The 21363-nt window shown below is 34.8% G+C and overlaps 1 protein-coding gene across 3 annotated transcripts in view; it reads right to left on the bottom strand.

Moving 5' to 3' along the window:
• LOC145279998 (uncharacterized) overlaps positions 1 to 21363 on the bottom strand; it is a 148584-nt gene that overhangs the window by 23068 nt on the left and 104153 nt on the right. For 2 of the 3 annotated variants that reach the window (XM_080131609.1, XM_080131608.1), the window contains exon 2: positions 7468 to 7651. In XM_080131609.1, the coding sequence (XP_079987735.1) occupies positions 7468 to 7620 (153 nt within the window). In that variant the 5' untranslated portion in view covers positions 7621 to 7651. Of the gene's footprint in view, positions 1 to 7414; positions 7652 to 21363 lie in introns of those variants that run through there. The other variant, XM_080131610.1, reaches the window with a different exon arrangement.

Genomic DNA, 21363 nt, shown 5'->3' with positions numbered 1-21363 from the left:
ATCAGGTTTGCGACTCTCTTTTGAACCTTGTCAAGAGCGAGAGACTAGTAGCAGATGCACCGGCCCAGATGTGACAGCAATACTCCATACATGGGCGAATGGTGGCCTTATAGAGGTACAGGATACTTTCGGGTGTTAGTAGTTTTCTAGCACGGTAGAGAGAGCCCACCTTTTTTGCAGCGGCCCTGGCAATGCCTTCAATGTAATTGTTCCAACTCATGTTTCCTGTGAACGTTAGGCTAAGGAGTTTGAAAGATGTACTCTCAGATAAAGAGTCGTTGGCCATTGCTATAGGTGGTAGAGAGGGTTTCTTATAATTATTGAAGGAAACTAGTTTAGTCTTGGCAGCATTGAACGCGACCAACCACTTTTGTCCCCATTCCACCACAGATTGGAGGTCTTCCTCTAGGGTTTTTCTGCCATTTCTTTAGAAATGTGTTCATTCGTCTTCCTGTCGTGCCTGTCATAGAGTGTACTGTCATCAGCATATATACCCATCTCAGAGGCAATTTTGTCGGGGAGGTCATTTATGAATATCAGGAACAATAGAGGTCCAAGGATAGAACCCTGGGGCATCCCCGCATTTATATCATATTGTTTGGATGTACGATCGTCGAGGACAACCTGGATTTTTCTCTTATCTAAGAAGGATTTAATTATGTTAAGTATTCTATCAATGATACCGTATGATCTAATTTTCCTGAGGAGACCCTCATGCAATACCCTGTCAAAAGCCTTAGATATATCTAGAGCTACCGCTCTGCCCTCCCCCGCTTTGTCCAGTGAATGGTATATACGTTCAGAGATCACAGTTAGGATGTCTGCTGTGGAACGGGCTTATCTAAATCTAGATTTAATTAATAATGTCTTTGTCCATTTTCTGTTTAACAAAAATAAACCACAAACACATATACATAAATCTAAGTAATATCGCTTAGGAAATATCAACGCCTGTCAGCCAAGCAACTTTCAATGATTCAATGATAGGGAGCAGATCGTATTTATTCACTCCCCCCCCCACACACACAGCAGAAAGATGTGACATAAGGTCGGGAGAAAGAGCTCTCGTTCCTACAAAAATGTCTGAGCAGCCCCATTAGTATTTCTTTGATAGGGGCACCTCAGACGATCAGCAATAAGCTGTGCCGTTATAGGATATCCATCCTCTAAGGCTTTGCATTCGAAGGCTTGGAGAAGTGAGTTAGTTTAATGCGTGTCGCTTGAGATGAAAAGAAACGGCAAAAAAAAGAACATTGTCTGCCAAGAGTTGCTGGACTGAAGGAGTAAATTAAAGATTGTCATTTATAATGTGATTTTATTATTTGTATTGAATATTTGGGAATTCTAGGAGCTGTATGTGCTCTCCGCTTATCTCGGCATTGTTTCCAGTCGTCTTGAACTTCCGCTTGCGACTGGTATTTAACAGCCGACTTAGGAGAGGTGTAGTTGGAGTTTGTGCAACTCTTGCTACAAAAATTCCACGCGCAGGCAACGGGCACCCTTACAGTGGGTATTCATAGTCTGTCAAGCTACCACCACCAGAAATGGTAATATCTCATATTTGCTGCGTGTTATTAGTTTTTTATTTTAAACAAAAAAAAACTATGTTTTGTGCTATCCAGAAAATCAACACGTATTTGTTGATTTTTTTTTTTTTACATGGAGGTCACGACTTATCAAGGCCCGGAAGCCACTCGGGGATAAGGGTTATTGCGTGTACAACAATCAAAGGGATAGTATCGTAGTAATCGTTAGTATTGGAGATTTGATAAAGTGTCCTACTTAAGGGGGCGGTTCATCAGGAATTTGTTTATGTTGGACTTGAAGACATCCAAGTTGTAGTCAGGTGGGAAATAGGCAAACGGAAGAGAGTTCCACATTCCATGGGTCCTGCTAGTAAAAATTATTGACTTATTTCCCTTGTGTTAAGTATTTGCAGATAATTGTACGTGAAGGTGAACACGACCAATGAGATAATCTACTCAGTTTGAAAACATATCGAACTCTTACAAACAAAGATTTCATCCGATATAGCTTCATAAAGAAAAAAAAATATTTATATTATTATTCATCGGACTACTGTTCTTATCTTGAGTGTGATTTTCACAACGTTTCGGTCGATATAACCTCCGACCTTCTTCAAGTGTATCCTGTCGAACTCGGGAATGTTTCAACAAGCTACACCTGAAGAAGGTCGGAGGTTTTATCGACTGAAACTGCGAAAATCACACTCAAGATGAGAACAGTAGTCCGATGAATAATAATACAAATAACCAATCCTCATCTCAAAAGTTCAGAAACGTCATAAAAATAATATGTTGTCTTATATACGGATTCGTTTAAACACAAGCGAGACGAGGTCCCAGCGTTGCCCGGTCGTAAAATACGCTTAAATACATTTTAATTCATGCAGATTTCGTGTTTATTATTACAGAGCCAATTCTCAATTGAATATTATATTGTACCTAATATATAGTATTGATTTACAAAGATATATATATATATATATATATATATATATATATATATATCAATTGGGTGACATTAGCTAGAATCGAAACCAAAACATTTAGCTCTTCGTTCGCGTTTCTTACCGTTTGAGCTATCGACAGATAGATAAGGAGGATTTAAAATCAAACCACTTGATGCCATAAATAAATCTGCGCATGCGCAAATGTAATAGAAATATTTCAACAAGTGGTAAGAACGGTTTTGTATTTTAACTTGCTTACATATTTCTGTACGCGTTATTTATTCATCCAAACAAAGATTTTACTGATTAAAAACCACCCTTGCTGTATGATTACTATTCACTGTTAATCTCGGTGTTATATGGTCAATAGTTTAAGAGTTATCGGTTAAATATTCACACAAACACACATAATATTGTTTCTTAATGAATATATTGTTTTATTTATATATATATATAATAATTACCAAATTAGTGAATCGTGTTTTTATTATATTATTATTATTATTATTATTATTATTATTATTATTATTATTATTATTAACCTAGCACTGATTACACGAAAAGAAACCTGACGACATGATTGGTGCTAAATGGTATCTAATGTTAGCAAATGTCAGTTTTGTTTTAAAACATTTTTATATGTCTTTTTTAATGTTCATAATGAGGAGGGGGGATGGCACCTGTGAGTTTTGGATAACTTTCTGTTTTTTTTTTTGTTTTTTTACATGGAATTCATCACTTATCAAGGCCCGGAAGCCACTCGGAGATAAGGGTTATTGCGTGTACAGTAATCAATGGGATAGTGTCGTAGTAACCGTTAGTATTGGAGATTTGATAAGTCTTACTTAAGGGGGCGGTTCATCAGGAATTTGTTTTATGTTGGACTTGAAGACATCCAAGTTGTAGTCAGGAGGGAAGCAGGCAAACGGAAGAGAGTTCCACAGGCATGTACTTCTAAGAAAGAAGTTTTGTTCATGGAATCTACGTTTTGATTTAGGCACATATAAAGAGTGGGGAAAATTACAGATAGTGGTTTCAGCTAGATGGGTGTTTTTTGTGAAAGATTGACGAAGGGGGGGCAGAGATTGGAGCTCAGACGAACACTTGAATTGCTTATCCATTTATTTATTGCCGACTATTATTCTCATCTGCTCGTTGTTGCTTTCACGACGTTTCGGCCAACTATTCCTCTGGCCTTCGTCAGGTGGTTAACTGCAACGGGATAGGAACTCCGAATCTCCTAACTGCATTCTCAGCAATTACTGCCTTCCATAGTTGTTGTCGTCTTACTACGTTTTGGCCAAGTAAGCCTCTGGCCGGCTTTGGGTAGGATTGAAACCGTTATCTTCAGACAATGCTCACCTGGAACCGTAAAGATTCTTGAGTTGCGTTATCCAAACCATATTGAACGATTGTTTTTAATAATGGTATTATTTGGATTCTTCGGACTACTGTTCTCATCTCCAGTGTTATTTGCACAGTGTTTCGGTCGATGTAACCTCCAATCTTCTTTAAGTGTATTTTTTAAACTCGGGAATCGTTCTGTTGAACTCGGGAATCTGCTGAGTTTCGAACAGAATCCTTTATTTAATTCACACGGGTAGCATGCTCTTGTTCCGTCAGACACGGCTGGGTAGAAGTCTTAAGTATTTCGCAATTGTAATTATGGATCTTTAATGTCGTTTTTAAATGTTAATCTATCATGTGATGCGGAAGATCGCTACGGTGTATTCGTCAAACATAAATTAAAAGAAATATCCTACAAAGACCGAGTAAATTTATTAAATGAAAATAGCAAAGTGTTCAAAAGAGATAGAAAAATATAGGTTATTCGGGGCATCCGTAATATAAAAGTCTGATTTTCATGTCACAAATAATTGTTTTGATTGTATGATTTTTACTTCACAAATAATTGTTTTATTTTTACTGGATGGCAAATGAAATTGTCTGACTAGGTCGCGAAAATTGGGCTTGGAGTGCCGGGTTCAAGTTCCGTCGGAGTTTCTGCATCTCTTTAGCATACCGTATAATCACGTCAACATCCAAGTTCTCGTTAGGTCAGTGAAATAAAGTAACGTTAAGTCTAGTCAATGGGTGACCATTTGGGGAATACCAGATGTTGTGTGCGTTCTTTGCTTTTCTTGGTCATGTTTTCAGTTGTCCTAGACGCCGCCGTGCCACTGGAATCAAACAGTGCAGACTCGGAAGATGAATGTGATTTGGGGATTGCTTCGCTATTATACACGAAGCCACGTTTATGGGGCATCCATTGGCCCTCAAGAATGAACGGAGGCTATGAAATCAGGAATTCAGAACACGGGCAATTGCTATATATCACAACTATTTATTCGTACCTTTGAACAATGAATATTTTATATCATATTCATCAACATTATCTTCGTTTATTGCTACTTTATACCAAGCAACCTCGTATTATTCTTACACACACACACACACACACACACACACACACACATAATTCTTTATATTTAACAAATATAGAGTTTCTAATTTAAAAAAGGATTAATATACACAAAGTGCGGAAAATAGTCGCATGAGCGTATATATATATATATATATATATATATATATATATATATATATATATATATATATATATATATATATATATACTAGCAGACCCCCTCCCCCGGCATTGCCTGGTCTTAAATACGATATAATGATTAATGTAGATTTCGTATTTATAATTATATTATATTGGACCTAATATATTTGAAAAGTTAAAAATTAAAAAAATGACTCGTGCGTCACCACCGAGAATCAAAACCAAAACGTTTAGCTTACGATTTACTTTTTCCTTGGACGTTAATGCCTGAGCTATAAAGACATGTTTGCTGCAAGGCTAAAATGTAAAAAAAAAAGGAACCAGTAGCTATTACGTTACGCATGCATATTCGTAATGTCATAATGCAGGTGAAACAATAGATGTATGTGTGTGTTTCTATGTGTAAATATTTAACCGATAAACTCTTAAACTATCGGTGACATAGCACTGAAATTACCAGAAAGTAGTAACCATACACCAAGGATGGTTTATAACGAGTAAAATCTTTGTTTGGATGGATGAGTAAATATAAGAAATATGTCGGCGAGTTGACATGCAAAATGTTCATTTCAACTTGCCAAAATATTTCTGTTTCTTTCTGCGCATGCCCAAATACAATTCATTTCTTTTCGATGTTTAATATTAAATCTTATTACTGTCCCTCGATAGCTACATCGTTAGAGAACGTGGCTGGGGCGCTAAAGTTTTGGTTTCGATTCTAGCTTTTGAACTCAGTACTATATATTAGGTACAATATAATAATTGTTGGGAACGCGCCCCTGTTACCGGAAATAGTGAACTTATTTCATGGCGTCACTTTTGTACATGACGTCACTTCCAGGTAACGAGAAGCGGTTTACCTGAGATAGTCGGAAACAGACACGTGAAGCGGATGGTCGTTCACAACTAGTCCTGCCATGAGCAAAGATATTGTTCAATTGTCTCTTTTATATATTTTCGTTAATACATATTTATTTAATTGTTACTGTGTCTTTCTTGTCATTTATTCAACCACCAACACGACATCAATAATGTTAAGCAGTTCATTACTCATTATTAAGATATAAGAAAACATTACTTGCGTTTTTGCCTCTTTGTGAGAGTTCAGATGTGCTTTGCGTGAGTGCAAAACAAGGAGGCACCTCTAACACCACAACAAACAATAAATAGAGAATTGGCTCTGTAATAATAAATACGAAATCTGCACGAATTAAAATATATTTGAACGTATTTTACAACCCAGCAAGACTGGGCGCCTGCTCTCCCCCCCCCCCTTCCGGTACTTAACGAATATTTTAGCATGTATTTTGCGTGATTAAAACATATAAAGAAAATCTTTAAGAAACAAACGTTGATTAAATCAGTATTCTGTTATTTGGATTATTATGACTACTGTTCCTATCTTAGATCTTATTTTCTCATTTTAGTCGGCCGATGAAACCACCGACCTGCTCCAGATTCCTCTTGTCGAATTCAGGGTTTTTTTTTTATATCAATTTTGGGAATCTTTACATAATTTCAAAGGGAACTAATTATTTAATCCATGCAGGTAGTTTGTTCTCGTTCCATCAGCCATGACTGGACAGGAGTCTTAAGTAATTCGTAATTACATTCTTAGTATCACCCGTACTGAGGATGGAACCTTTAATCTTAAGAGGCTGTCTCTTATAACGAATTATTACTTAGCATATATATATATATATATGGGTGTCCAAAAAGTCACTGAAGAGTTTTGAACTTAAATAGATTCATTATTTTTTACGATATCTTCCTGCCATTTTAACACAATCTAAGACCTTGGGAAATTTTTAACAGAATATAAAATTCAAACAATCTTTATTTATGAAAAATAATGTCCTTTAAATGTTGCCCATAATATGTGCTCTTTCCAAAACATTATTCATGACAGATTTCAGAATCTCTGGATTACGACTTAACTCCCTTATTTCGTTCCTGATGTTTTCCTTCGATTCTTGAAAGGTTTGGGGTTTGACGTTTCGAGGTCTGCAGCTCACGGAACGAAATAAGGGAGTTAAATCGCAATCCAGAGATTCTGCAATCTGTCATGAATAATGTTTTGGAAAGGGCACAAATATGCGAAGTTGAAAATGGGCAAAATTATTTTTCATAAATAAAGATCGTTTTTGTTTCTTTATTTTTTTTAATTTTCCAATGTCTTAGTCAGATTCGTGTAAAAATTACAGAAAGATATCATCAAAAATAAAGAATCTATTTGAGTTTAAAATCCTTCAGTGACTTTTTGGACACTCTGCATATACGTCAACGCTCAAGGTCTATCGGTCGAAATGCTGTGGACATAATATCCAAGACGAGAAAAGCAGTACGAATATTATAAATAATACAAATTATCAAACCTCATCTAAAAAATTCCGAAATGGATAGTGTCAACTGAAGTGATTTGACGCACCTCCGAATGGTTTTTAGACGATTCAAAATGCGGTCTTTGCCAGGAGGGAACTGGTTTGAGAAGCTGGTTTTTCTTTGGGGTGAGCGGTGGGGTCGGTGGCGTGTATTCCATCCACATAGCACGTCCGGAATCCTTCGCTGCTGTAAAGGCCATGGTCGGAAAAGGTGGACGTTGTCGTTCGCATCTGCAAACAAAATAATTACTGTACAGCTGACGGGTAACGGTGTCACGAAAAGAAATAGTCATTGAAAGCGGCATGGGATGTTCAAAAGACGACCTGGATGCAATGCGGTAATAAGCGGAAAGAGGCTGGCATATGGAGGGGGATGGAGAAGACTTTCTTCTTTTGCTTTATCAAAATTGAATAGACTAGTCTACTGTTTCACTTAAAAGCTATAAGTAGATGAGATGGGATCATAATATTTTTTTTTCCAAAAGTGCTACAATTTATAAATTATAGCATTTGATATTTCCAAAGGATCAGCCGTATAAATAATGATCAGGCTCTAGGTTGCTGAATTTCACTGATCCACCAAGAACGAGTATGTCAACATTATATATATATATATATATATATATATATATATATATATATATATATATATATATATATATATATATATATATATATGAACAAATGATTAATAAAATTTGTTCATATTATAAGCTCTATTTCCTTTTCGGTTTTATTGAGCTTTTTACATCTGGCTGAGTTTATTTTACTTGTAAATATTAACTCTTTAATATTTATAATATATTTTAAGTTTACCATTTTGATTACCTTGGTAAACTTATTGTAACTTTTATTTTATATATATATATATATATATATATATATATATATATATATATATATATATATATATATTACAAGCAACTTAGTTGTGGCGGAAGCTCATACGTCGTATGTGTGTGTGTGTGTGTGTGTGTGTGTGTGTGTGTGTGTGTGTGTGTGTGTGTCTGTGTCTGTGTCTGTGTCTGTGTGTATACATGTATATGTATATATATAATTATATATATATATATATATATATATATATATATTCAAGGAAACATTTAGAAATAATTGTATAATACTGTATTAAAGCCCATATAAATATTAGTATCCATATTTATAAGACAATCCCAGCCAGATGAAAAAGCTAAATATACGAGATAAAGTAATAGTATAAATAAAAAAATTTGGAATTAAATTCTGTAAATTAGAAATTTACAACAAATTTATTATTCCACAAGAATACAAAGAATTAGCGTTTTTTTTCTTTTTCTAATCATTCTAAACTCCATGGAATATGGAAATAAAACTTTAAGCCTTTGTATTCCTTGTGAAATTTTGCAATCTTCGTTCAGTAAAACAAAAGTTATGATGAATTTTCTGGTGTTCAAAATCGTAAAAATATGTAAGGAGGTGAGCGACGCCTTTTATCGCTGGTTTTTATAGCAACCACGTCGCTTCAGCGACTACTGTTGCTACTAATTCGAAAGGTGAAGTAACAAGTGAAAGAGAGAATTAAAGCATGAAAGGGAGATAATTGGGGAGATTCTATTGAAAGCAGACGAGTGCCGTACATTATTATTACATATGTGTTTAGGGGGGGGCAAAAAATATGACTGACATTTAATAAAGAACAAGTGAATTTATTGAAAGCCTGGAAAATCATGGATTACAATAGAAAAATGCGAGCATGAAAAGTAATATGGTTAAGCTTAAACATGGAAAAGTAAAGGACTAGTTGTTAAAACTGGAAAAGAAAACGGCAAACTATTCTAGTAAAAAATATAATAAATTTATAACTTAAAATATTGCAGCATTATGAATTGTTTTAATTCAATTTATAACATTATATAATCAATTCTTAATGCTGCAATATTTTGTTATAAATTTATTATATTTTTTTACTAGAATATCTTAACCATATTACTTTTCATGCTCGCATTTTTCTATTTCAATATATATATATATATATATATATATATATATATATATATATATATATATATATATATATATATAAATTTGTGTGTGAATGAAAACTCCTGGATTAAGTATTATAGACGAAAAATACGATTTTTATTAAACATTATCATAAAAAGAAAGAATTAATCTTATTAAAACCAACTACACCAAAAATTAATGCATTAGTAAATTCGTACATATAAATAAAGACGTTAATAGATATGCATTTTCACGCTTTAGCCATTTGGCCACGAGGCATATCGATTTCATAGAAGTGAAAATCACTTACAAACATCGATTGTAGAGCATTTAAATCTTACGTACATCGATCTCGACAAACAAATTTGATTTGAAATTATTTTAATTGTCCATTCAAAGGTTTGGCGTGGTTTATCTAAAAATATCGTGAAGCGAACAGAAGAGTGAATAACAAAATAGGATAAGAAATGAATAGGGTAATATTTATTTTAAAAATGTAATTTTTTTTTTTAATCGAACACGGGTGAGAACAATATAGAATTTTTGTTTATTAATTTCGAAAGCGGCTGGTAAAGTCAAAGAAATTGACCTGATGCCCTTAAAATCTAACTAAAACACATCTAAAGTTAAGACTATTACGAAATAATAATAATAATAATAATAATAATAATAATAATAATAAGCTTCATATCTATAAGTTCTTATCCTCCCCACAACCCTCTCTCCTAACCCCTCCCCACCCCTCTCATTGCCCCATCACCGCCCCGCCCCCAAAAGAGTGATGTCAAATCGTCGAGAAGGATCAAGGAGGATGGAAAGGCATAGGAGAGAGAGAGAGAGAGAGAGAGAGAGAGAGAGAGAGAGAGAGAGAGAGAGTGAGAGAGAGAGAGAGAGAGAGAGAGAGAGCGCTGGCCAGACCTCCGCTGGACAAGTGGAACCTTGGGGAGGCCATTCAAATACCAGTGGAGACCAATGGCTGCTGCCAACGAGAAACCAATGGTAAACGGCTGTTGCGATAACGCAAATTCATTTGCGGATGTTATCAAAAGAGGTGGAGAGTAATGAAAATTTGGGGAGACTTGTTATAACTCAGCTTCCAGGGAACATCATGTTTTTTTCAAGGAGAGATCTTTGATGACCTGTGTGAAAACTCCTCGTTGGCCAATAATAATAATAATAATAATAATAATAATAATAATAATAATAATAATAATAATAACGACAACACTGCGCACTCCAGCAACACACAAACGCAATAGCATCAACATCAACTGGAAGAGAACGGAAAGTAGTGGAATCTTGAGTAAACTTATTGTCACTCAGATTCCAGAAAACCCCACCAATCGTTATTAATGACAAATAATTGTTTATTTTTTTAAGGGAAATCGCTCCAGACAAGGTATGAAGCCAATTGACACAAGGAGATAAAAAATACTACTTCAAGGCCAAAAACCTACCAAGGATAAGTGTTAGATGGAATAGACTCTGAATACAGCAATTCTTCCCTCTTTGTCAGAATCATGGAATGTGAGAACTAAAGAACAAGATAAGGATGGCTAGACTAACGAGATTGCCGAAAGTAAATCCAAGGGCGCCGGTGCGTTAACGTTTAGCGAGTTCGAATGGATATAGAATAGGGCGGAGACTGGGAAGACGTGCTGTTACTCAAATTCCAGGAAAATGCACTGGTTTATATCTGTGCTAAACTAATGATAACGACTCGCGTGAGAACTCCAAGTGAGTAAGAAATTATGATGATGCTCGTGATGAGTATTATCATGATGATGACGACGGCGAATATGACGGAGAAAGTTATGGATATTCCTATTCACTTTGCCTCTCCACGAGGACAGAGTTAGACACCAGGATCGTTTTTTTAATGTGAAGAAAAGGAACAAAAATAAAAATTGTCTCAGTCGTGAAGGATTTCTCCTCCACTAACTAAGAACGAAAAATTGAAGTGTGGTATCAGAACAGATACTACACTCTGAGGTATTTATTTGCTCTCCCACTGAGCAAATTAGGCACGAGGCCGATTTTTAATGTGAGGAGTGAAGGTGAAATGGGGACCAACTCCTCGGGGAGTAGGGTAGCTGGATAATGACAATTGGTATGAAGGGTTGCCCCTACATTGACCAAGGTCTTATATGTGGGGTCGCCCCATATATGGTCTTTGCGTGCAGTATCTGCCGGAACAGATGGTATTTATTTGCTCCCCCACCGAGCAAATTAGGCACAAGGCTCATTTTTAATGTGAGGAGTGAAGGGGAAATGGGGACCAACTCCCCGGGGAGTAGGGGAGCTGGATAGTGACAATTGGTATGAAGGGTTGCCCCTACATTGACCAAGGTCTTATCTGTGGGGTCGCCCCCACATAGGGTCTTTGCTTGCAGTATCTGCCGGAACAGATGGTATTTATTTGCTCCCCCACCGAGCAAATTAGGCACAAGGCCGATTTTTAATGTGAGGAGTGAAGGGAGGGGGAAGGGAAAAAGGGGACCAGCTCCCGAGAGGTGGGAAATGGGAGCTGGTTAAAGGTCAGGCATGTGGGGTTGCCCCCACATCTGGTCTTTGTCTAGTCATAGCTAGTCATAGCTTGCAGTATTATGCCGGAACAGATGGTATTTATTTGCTCCCCCACCGAGCAAATTAGGCACAAGGCCGATTTTTAATGTGAGGAGTGAAGGGAGGGGGAAGGGAAAAAGGGGACCAGCTCCCGAGAGGTGGGAAATGGGAGCTGGTTAAAGGTCAGGCATGTGGGGTTGCCCCCACATCTGGTCTTTGCTAGTCATAGCTAGTCATAGCTTGCAGTATCTGCCGGAACAGATACTACACTTTGCTCTTGGACCGAAGGCCAAGAAATTGCCGAAAATGCTTTTAATGTGATTGATGATAAAAAAAATCCGTTTTACATGGAAAGAAAAACTTCCAACTCAATTTACTGAGCCGTGAGAAAATAATTACTCTAAATTTTGAGTTTACAAAGAAAAAAAAAACGAAAAAAAAACACAAAAATTGCACAACTTTGATATTCTTGCGTATTTTTTTTATATTTATTTATTTATTTGTTTTATTTATAGTTATTGGGTTGTAAATAGATTTAAAAAAAAAAACAATAATAATAATAATACTATAAAAACATGAAAAAAATCAAGTTCTTTCTATCTTATATTTTTCTATGAGCTCATCAACCGTGCCATTGAGAAATTCGTTCCCTAACATCAGCAATTCCTACGTATTGTAGACCGTGCTTTCTGATTGGTCGAGGGGCACTACGTTGTTGGGCATCAGGTTATTACTCGTTTCCTGTCTTTTGTGAATCACTTTGTTCACTAACTACGCCTTTCACGTTCAACCACTCGAGCATTCATTCATAATTCTCTACTACGCTAATCAGATGCTATTTCTTTTTCGTCGACGCCTTCCCCCGTCATAGGTAAGAAAGTATTTACACGTATTTCATTAAGATGTTCAATTATCTTTTAGTCATTAGAATCTTGTAGAAATATAAATTAAAAAAAAATATAGATATATTTTTAGAACTAATTTTTATTTGTTATTTTGTTTTTCGTTTTTAAAATATTTTGTGTGGCGGGGTTCTTTATTGAACAGAAATATAACGGAAAAATGTCTTGATAACTGTTAATTATATTGTCCTTTTTTTTGCCTTTAAGTTTGTTCTTAAAGATAGTAAAAAATCTTCAAGGCGTTATATATATATATATATATATATATATATATATATATATATATATATATATATATATATATATATATGATATACTTTAATTTAACTATCTTGGATCATTTTGGTAAATTTAATTGTAATTTTTATTTTATATATATATATATATATATATATATATATATATATATATATATATATATATATAAATGTATATCTCATGACCGACAGGAATTTTTGTTACTCTAAACTGATGATTGCGTAAGCATGAAACACTAGTGTCTGTAGGTATAAATAAATCATTTTTTAATTAATTATGAATATATATATATATATATATATATATATATATATATATATATATATATAGAGAGAGAGAGAGAGAGAGAGAGAGAGAGTTAGTTAGTTAGTTAGTTAGTTAGTTAGTTAGTTATTGATTTTTCCGTCGCCTGCTGTCGCATTTAGTGTCTTAAACCTTGCGGATTGAGTATCCAATGTTTCCGCGAAACCGAAGGTACCGATAAAAGATATTAACCATGCATCATGGCAGAAATAATCGAAACCTTCGTCATTTCTCCTATAACACCGAATCACACTCACTATATATAAATATTTTCAGATTTTTGCTTATACAGATATCTACAAACGCCCCGACACTGACATGGCGATGTTTCGATCAGTAGTTGTTAAAAACTAAAATGTCCTCAGGTGAAAAGTCTGTTCTTTTTTTTTTTTTAAATATAAGATTAATTATTTATAATTGTTTTAATTATTATATGCATGCACACACACACACACACACACACACATACACACACCCGCGCGCGCACACACTCACATATATATATTTGTATATATATATACATCCATATATATATATATGCATGTATGTATATATACAAGTATATATAGAGAGATGTATGTATACATATATATGCACACATATATACACACATATATGCAAGTATATATATATATATATATATATATATATATATATATATATATACATCTATACTTGTATACATGTGTGCGTATATATGCATATATATATGTATACCTACATCTATATATACTTGTATATATACATACATACATATATGTATATGAATGTGTATATATACAAGTATATATATACAGATGTGCATATATGTATGTGTGTGTGTGTGTGTGCGTACATATAATAATAAAAACAACTATAAATAATTATATTCATCTTAAATCTAAATCGTCAGGGGTGATGACGGCGTTAGACCTTTGCATTTCTTGCAGGGAGATGTCGAAACTCTTTCATTCACTGCGCCTAGTATTCCGAACTGATTACCTATCTAGTACTAACCAGGCTCAGCATTGCTTAACTTCAATGATCTAACCAGAACCTGTGTGCCATATTCCCACATACAATCAGTCGACGAAATATGTTCCGTTATTAATTGTCAACATTGTTAATTAAGAAAACGTAAAACTACGTACAACAAGGTCGATAGCCATTAGTCGCGTGCTCTCGTGTAATGAATGAATGCGTGAATGTAGGATTGACATGAAATTCTTAAAGATAAACTAAAATGACCGAAAAATGGGCTGAAATGACTTAAATAAATAAAAAGTTAATGACTTAGAATGACTTTAATGAATTTAAGGATGAATTGAATGATCTGAAGAATGACTTGAATGCTTAAAAAATAACTGGAATCCTTCAAAAACAACTTGAATGATCTGGAGAATGACTTGAATGGCTTTGAGACTAACTGGTTGTAAAGTGGGCGATCATTTTACATTAAATTAATACAGAAAAGTGATCCCCCACTTTATATCACAATAAGTACAGCATGTAGTAAAAACAGATACTACACTTTGATCTTGGCCAAAAGGTCAAGAAAAGGTATTTATTTGCTCCCCCACCGAGCAAATTAGGCACAAGGCCGATTTTTAATGTGAGGAGTGAAGGAGAAATGGGGACCAACTCCCCGGGGAGTAGGGGAGCTGGATAGTGACAATTGGTATGAAGGGTTGCCCCTACATTGACCAAGGTCTTATATGTGGTGTTGTCCCCACATATGGTCTCTGCTTGCCGGAACAGATACTACACTTTGAGATATTAAATCTTTTATTCAGGAAAAAATGAATATGAACAAAAAACTTAGGCACAAGGCCAACTAAAAAGAGGGGTGTATGGGGGTCGTTGGTCATCCTTGTCACTCTAGAACTAAACAAAAGTTTCTCTTAGCTAGAATCTTCTTTCACCATAATACCGCATTCGCCCTTTCGTACTTGGGGACGTCCTACTTGGCACCCAATTGTTTAAAACATTTTTATTAGCGTGTAAAACAAAAAAGATAACAATAAAGGTAATACAATAATTCATTTGTGTCGAGGGCAACCGGAAAAAAATGATTTTGGCCAAAAGGCCAAGAAAAGGGTATTTATTTGCTCCCCCACCGAGCAAATTAGGCACAAGGCCGATTTTTAATGTGAGGAGTGAAGGGGGAAATGGGGACCAACTCCCCGGGGAGTAGGAGAGCTGGATAGTGACAATTGGTATGAAGGGTTGTTCCTACATTGACCAAGGTCTTATGTGTCTTATATATGGGGATGCCCCCACATATAGTCTTTGCTTGCAGGATCTGCCGGAACAGATACTACACTTTGATCTTGGCCAAAAGGCCAAGAAAAGAGTAGGTATTTATTTGCTCCCCCACCGAGCAAATTAGGCACAAGGCCGATTTTTAATGTGAGGAGTGAAGGGGAAATGGGGACCAGCTCCCCGGGGAGTAGGGGAGCTGGATAGTGACAATTGGTATGAAGGGTTGCCCCTACATTTATATTACACTTTTGATCTTGGCCAAAAGGCCAAAAGAAGCTTAAAAGGCTTAGAACAGAATCTATTAACAACAGACCTTTGATCTTAACCAAAAAGGCCAAGCACAAAAGTGTTACAGACAGACCAACCGAACGACGGAGTGACTTATAGAGTCGCTTGCGCGCGACTAAAAACGCACTCTAATATGTACAGAATCTTTGAGTTTTTGTGTGATAACTAGGGCTATGACAAGAGAATATTATTTTCATTATTTTGACTCTCAAGTATATATCCGACACAATTAGACACAGTTAATCAATCGAGAACCACATCACTCTATCTAAAAACATATAAGATATTAACTGATATATACTTGAGAGTCAAACCAATAAAAAGAACACTCTTGCCATAGCCAATTGTTCCGTAATATATCGTCTGTCATACATATATGACTCAATGTGTGAGTGTATGCGTGTGTGTGATGTTTGTGTGTTCCCTATAGAAAAGAAGTTATAGAATCTTCATGAAATCTAAATTTGTATTATATGATCACTTAACCCTATTTAGTTCATCCTATTTTATGAACTTTAAAGTATATATATATATATATATATATATATATATATATATATATATATATATATATACTAGCAAAAGTATCCGTCGTTGACTGGGTTCAAAAACAGCATACAGAAAATGGACTCTGATTTATGAAAGTATGATAGGTTATGAAAAGGAAGGGTTGTAAAGAGATAGCTTCGAATTTCGGGGTATCAAAACAAAAGCAAAATATGATGAAAGTACAAATAAAATAGATAAACCCCATAATTTATTATACCATACCTGTTCAAACAGAAACACTTATCACAATATTCTGTGGATCTATATTAAAAAAAAAACCTTGTTAAACTTTGTGACATATTTCCATTCTATGGAGGTCAGGCGCGAACGAACACCTCATAATTTTATTATACCATATTTCTTCAAACTGAAACATAATTATCACAGTATACTTACGCAGATAAATATGAAAAGTCTTTATTAAAGTTTGTGCCTATTTCCATTCTATGGAGGGCAGGCGCGAACGAAAACCCCACAATTTTATTATACCATCCCTATTTAAGTTAAAACATACTTATCAAAGTATTATTATGTACATCTATATCAAAAACACTTGTAAACGTTTTTTATTTTAATTTTTAAATTTTTTATTTCCATACTTTGTGGACCAGGCGCGTGCGCAGACCCCACAATTTTAATGAATCATCATTATGCCAGATCAAACATACCCATTCCTGTGTCTCGATACATCTTCTATCATTATATGTGATCAGTTTTCTATAATAGTCAACCATATACGAGCCTATTCGTGACCAGACACGCACACATACGTTCAGCTTTATATTATATATATATAACAGACGTTCAGCTTTATATATATATATATTATATATATAGTAAGTTATGAAAATATATAATTTTCTGAAACAGGCAATGAAAGTGAGCTCAAAAGTTTTAACTGCCCTCCTAGTGGATGAATAACCTTCTTAAAACTTCAAATTATTCTATTTCTATAAAATATTATTATGGAAGACAATAGAAGTGGCCTCTAATCTCTACGTTACCCTTTATGTTGCTGAATATCTACATGCCCGAACATATCACTGACGGTATCCAGTTCTCTTTCCCACTGCAAGAGACTGTGACAACAAGGTTGGAAAATGGGTTTGAGAAGTCAGCGCCCCTGACTGGCAAAAAAAAAAAAAAAAAAAAACGTGCTTGGACAGCCCTGTCGGCATTCCTTGGCAAGGGCGCCTCAGACGACTAGCAATTAATAAAACTTCTTCCCAAAGAGAGTAAGACAAGGATTGGGACGGTGGACCTCCTAGAAATGCACAGAGGCAGCATTACAACAGGGATCACTTCATGACAGGAATGGTCTAATCTCTGTTGATTTTGTGGTACGAGGATAAAAATCCCTAGAAACCCTGGATACAGAACCCCTTAAAACTTCAAACCCTATGTATAAGATACTGATTCATGTAGGCTTTGCAACATTTCAGCTTTTTCCGACTATATTACGGCTAATACTAGAAGAATGAGCAATAAAAACTAAGTAATATGATGGCATAGCCTAGTAGGGGATGCCTATTTCTCTTTCCTGCAACCTCTCTCTCACAGAAGAGACGTTGCGAGCCTGTCTCTGCTTTATCGTTATTTTCATGGCAAGTGCTCGTCTGAGCTCCAATCTATGCCCCTCCCTGACCTGACTTTCACGAAAAACACTCAGCTGAAATCACTATCAATAACTTTCCCCACTCTTTATCTGTGCCTAAACCTAAACGTAGATTCCATGAACAAAGTTTATTTCTTAGTAGTGGGGCAGATTACTGAAACAATCTTTCACATACTATGTATCACTAAATGAAAGATTCTTATGGAATATTGAGATAAACTGTACCACTATATAACTTCACGCCTGTGGAACTCTGTTCCGTTTTTTTGCTTTCCAACTGACTACAACACGCTCTTGATGAACCATCCCCTTAAGTAATCCAATTTAGCAAATGTTTACGACTGCTGAATTGCAACGATTACTACATTTTCCCATTGACTACTGTACACTCATTAAGCATTATCCTCGAGTGGCCTGGCAAGACTTGATAAATGGTGACTTCTTTGTAAAAAAAAAAAATAAGCATATTGAGAACGTACATAGTAGCAATCCTCATTCAATCCCAGACAATGTCGGGTGTGCATGCTAGATTCTTATAAACTGATAACACAAACTTATGTATAATTCTTTATGAAAATTAGTCTGAATTTGTTGGCCGGTTGTGATCATTCGTAAATCCCATAACTTACGTTCTTTCTCGCTTACCTTATTTTATCCTTTAGTCCTCATATTCCAGGAGAGATTCTTCTGACAAAGAGGGAAAAATTACTGTTTTCTGCACTCTGGAATCTATTTCTATAACCCTTATCCTCGAGTGGCCTCTAGGCCTTGATAAGTGGTGACACCCATGTAAAAAAAAAAATCTAAACGTTTATCTTTGGCAAGTTTTCTACCTGAAATAGTATTTTTTTTTTTTTTTTTTTAGTTTCTTACATGAAGTGGTTTCATGTCTTGTCTGGAGCGATGTTTCTGACAAAGAGGGAAAAATTGCTGTTTTCTGCATTCTGGAATCTATTTCTATCTAAAAGTTTATCTTTGGCAGGTTTCTTTGACCTTGAAGTAGTATTTTTTTTTAGTTTCTTACATCAAGTGGTTTCGTGTCTTGTCTGGAACGATGTTTCTGACAAAGAGGGAAGAATTGCTGTTTTCTGCATTCTGGAATCTATTTCTATCTAAACGTTTATCTTTGGCAGGTTTCTTTGACCTTGAAGTAGTATTTTTTAGCTTCTTACATCAAGTGGCTTCATGTCTTGTCTGGGTCGATTTCCATTAAAAAAATACTTACAAGACTTTCTCGATTCATCAAAATAGTCGTTATGCTTTAAAAATGGTCTATTATAGGCATATCAGTTAGGCGACTCTGTGTCTCAAACAACAACAAATAAAAAAAAAAAACGTATGAAAATTATACGGTATGAATTATAAAATTTAAAATGATAATAAAAATAAATTGAATTTTTTTTTTACTCCAATGCAGATACAAACAGAACGTCTGTTTAGTTTTAGGTCAAGCTAATTTATATATATTTTTTTATTGTTGGCTGTTCAACACGAATTTTGAGACAAGTTGAAGTATTTGAATTAGCCGCAGCCATTGTTACTTTTATTCAGCGTAATTCCTATCTTTATAAAGTTACGTATGTTTGTCTATATATGCATATCTATAAAAGTGAGAATGTGTGTGTGTGTGTGTGTGTGTGTGTGTGTGTGTGTGTGTGTGTGTGTGTGTGTGTGTGTGTGTGTGTGTGGATATTAAACAATTAGTCATGTTAAGTATTTACACATACGCTTGTTTCATTTTCTCCAACCATCTTTGTCCGTCATCGCAGACGGCATCAAGAGTTTTGTACGAGTCGATTAACGTTCCTATGTACAATGCCTCCCCACGGGACAGAGTTAGACACCAGGGTCGTTTTTTTTTAACGCGGAGAAAAGGGTACAAAAATAAAAATTGTCTCAGTCGTGAAGGATTTCTCCTCCACCGAAAGAGAACAAGAAATGGAATGGCAGCATCTGAAGAACAGATACTACACTTTGATCTTGGCTACGCCTATCACATCATCTTTTTTTTTTTTTTGTCAAGCAATGGATTCCATATGGTGTATGTGTTCCTACTTACTTACTCTGTGTGTGCGTGTGTGTGTCTGCGCGCGCACGCGCGTGTGTGTGTGTGTGTGTGTGTGTGTGTGTGTGTTTGGACAACTCTCAACCTATATACTCAACGAATTTTTAATCTACAGACTTGAAATTTGGTATGTAATGTATTCAGCCTATGTGGAAAACTTTTGAATCGATTTTCATCCCTCCTCCCCCCCCCAAACAAAAGAAAGAAAGCCAAAGGGGTAAAAATTGAAAAATTGGTATTTGTGTGTGGGGGGGGGGCTATCAAATTTTTCATAAATTTGTCAACTGTTCCACGACTGCGCGAATCGTTCCCATGACAGCTTCTTTTTATGTGAAGTAGGTTTGAAAACACTTTCTAAAGAACGTGGCAAGCTGGCCTAATGGTTATCTTTTGGCTTTGGTTTTGATCTCAGCTCGAGTAGTTTTTTTTTTTTTACTTACAAAAAGTGAAATGTTTAGAAAAAAAAAATGATACTCGCATGCGTGTGTCTCAGTTTCTTCCAGTTTTCTTTTACTTCATTTTTTTTTTAAGGGAATTTAACTTTACGTTTTAAGATTGGGCAACGCCGGGTACATCTGTTAATATCTGATTATTTGATTATCAATACACACAAAAAAAACAAATTTATATATATATATATATATATATATATATATATATTTATATATATATATATATGTATATATATATATGTATATATATATATATATATATATATATATATATATATATATATATATATATATATATATATATATATCCGCCTCAATGGAGGACGGTGTTAAACGGCCATCTTTAATTATAATATTAATTCTTTTAAAATATAATTGTTAATATATATATATATATATATATATATATATTAATAATTATATTTTAAAAGAATTAATATTATATATATATATATATATATATATATATATATATATATATATATATATATATATATATATATTAATAATTATATTTTAAAAGAATTAATATTATAATTAAAGATGGCCGCTTAACACCGTCCTCCATTGAGGCGGATAGATCTTGAGGATCTTTTCTCTGGATATCACCTTTTAATAAGTGGGGATTGTGCACGTAAGCCAACGAAATAAGTAGTGAGTGTGCACGTAAGCAAACGAAAAATAGGTTAACAAGAAATCAAATATACAATAAATAAATGTTA

This window comes from Euprymna scolopes, chromosome 7, assembly GCF_053919585.1.
Source record: "Euprymna scolopes isolate OS-2025 chromosome 7, ASM5391958v1, whole genome shotgun sequence".
NCBI classification, from domain to species: domain Eukaryota; kingdom Metazoa; phylum Mollusca; class Cephalopoda; order Sepiida; family Sepiolidae; genus Euprymna; species Euprymna scolopes.
Note: the sequence above shows the minus strand (reverse complement) of the source record. Positions and strands in the feature narration are given on the sequence as shown.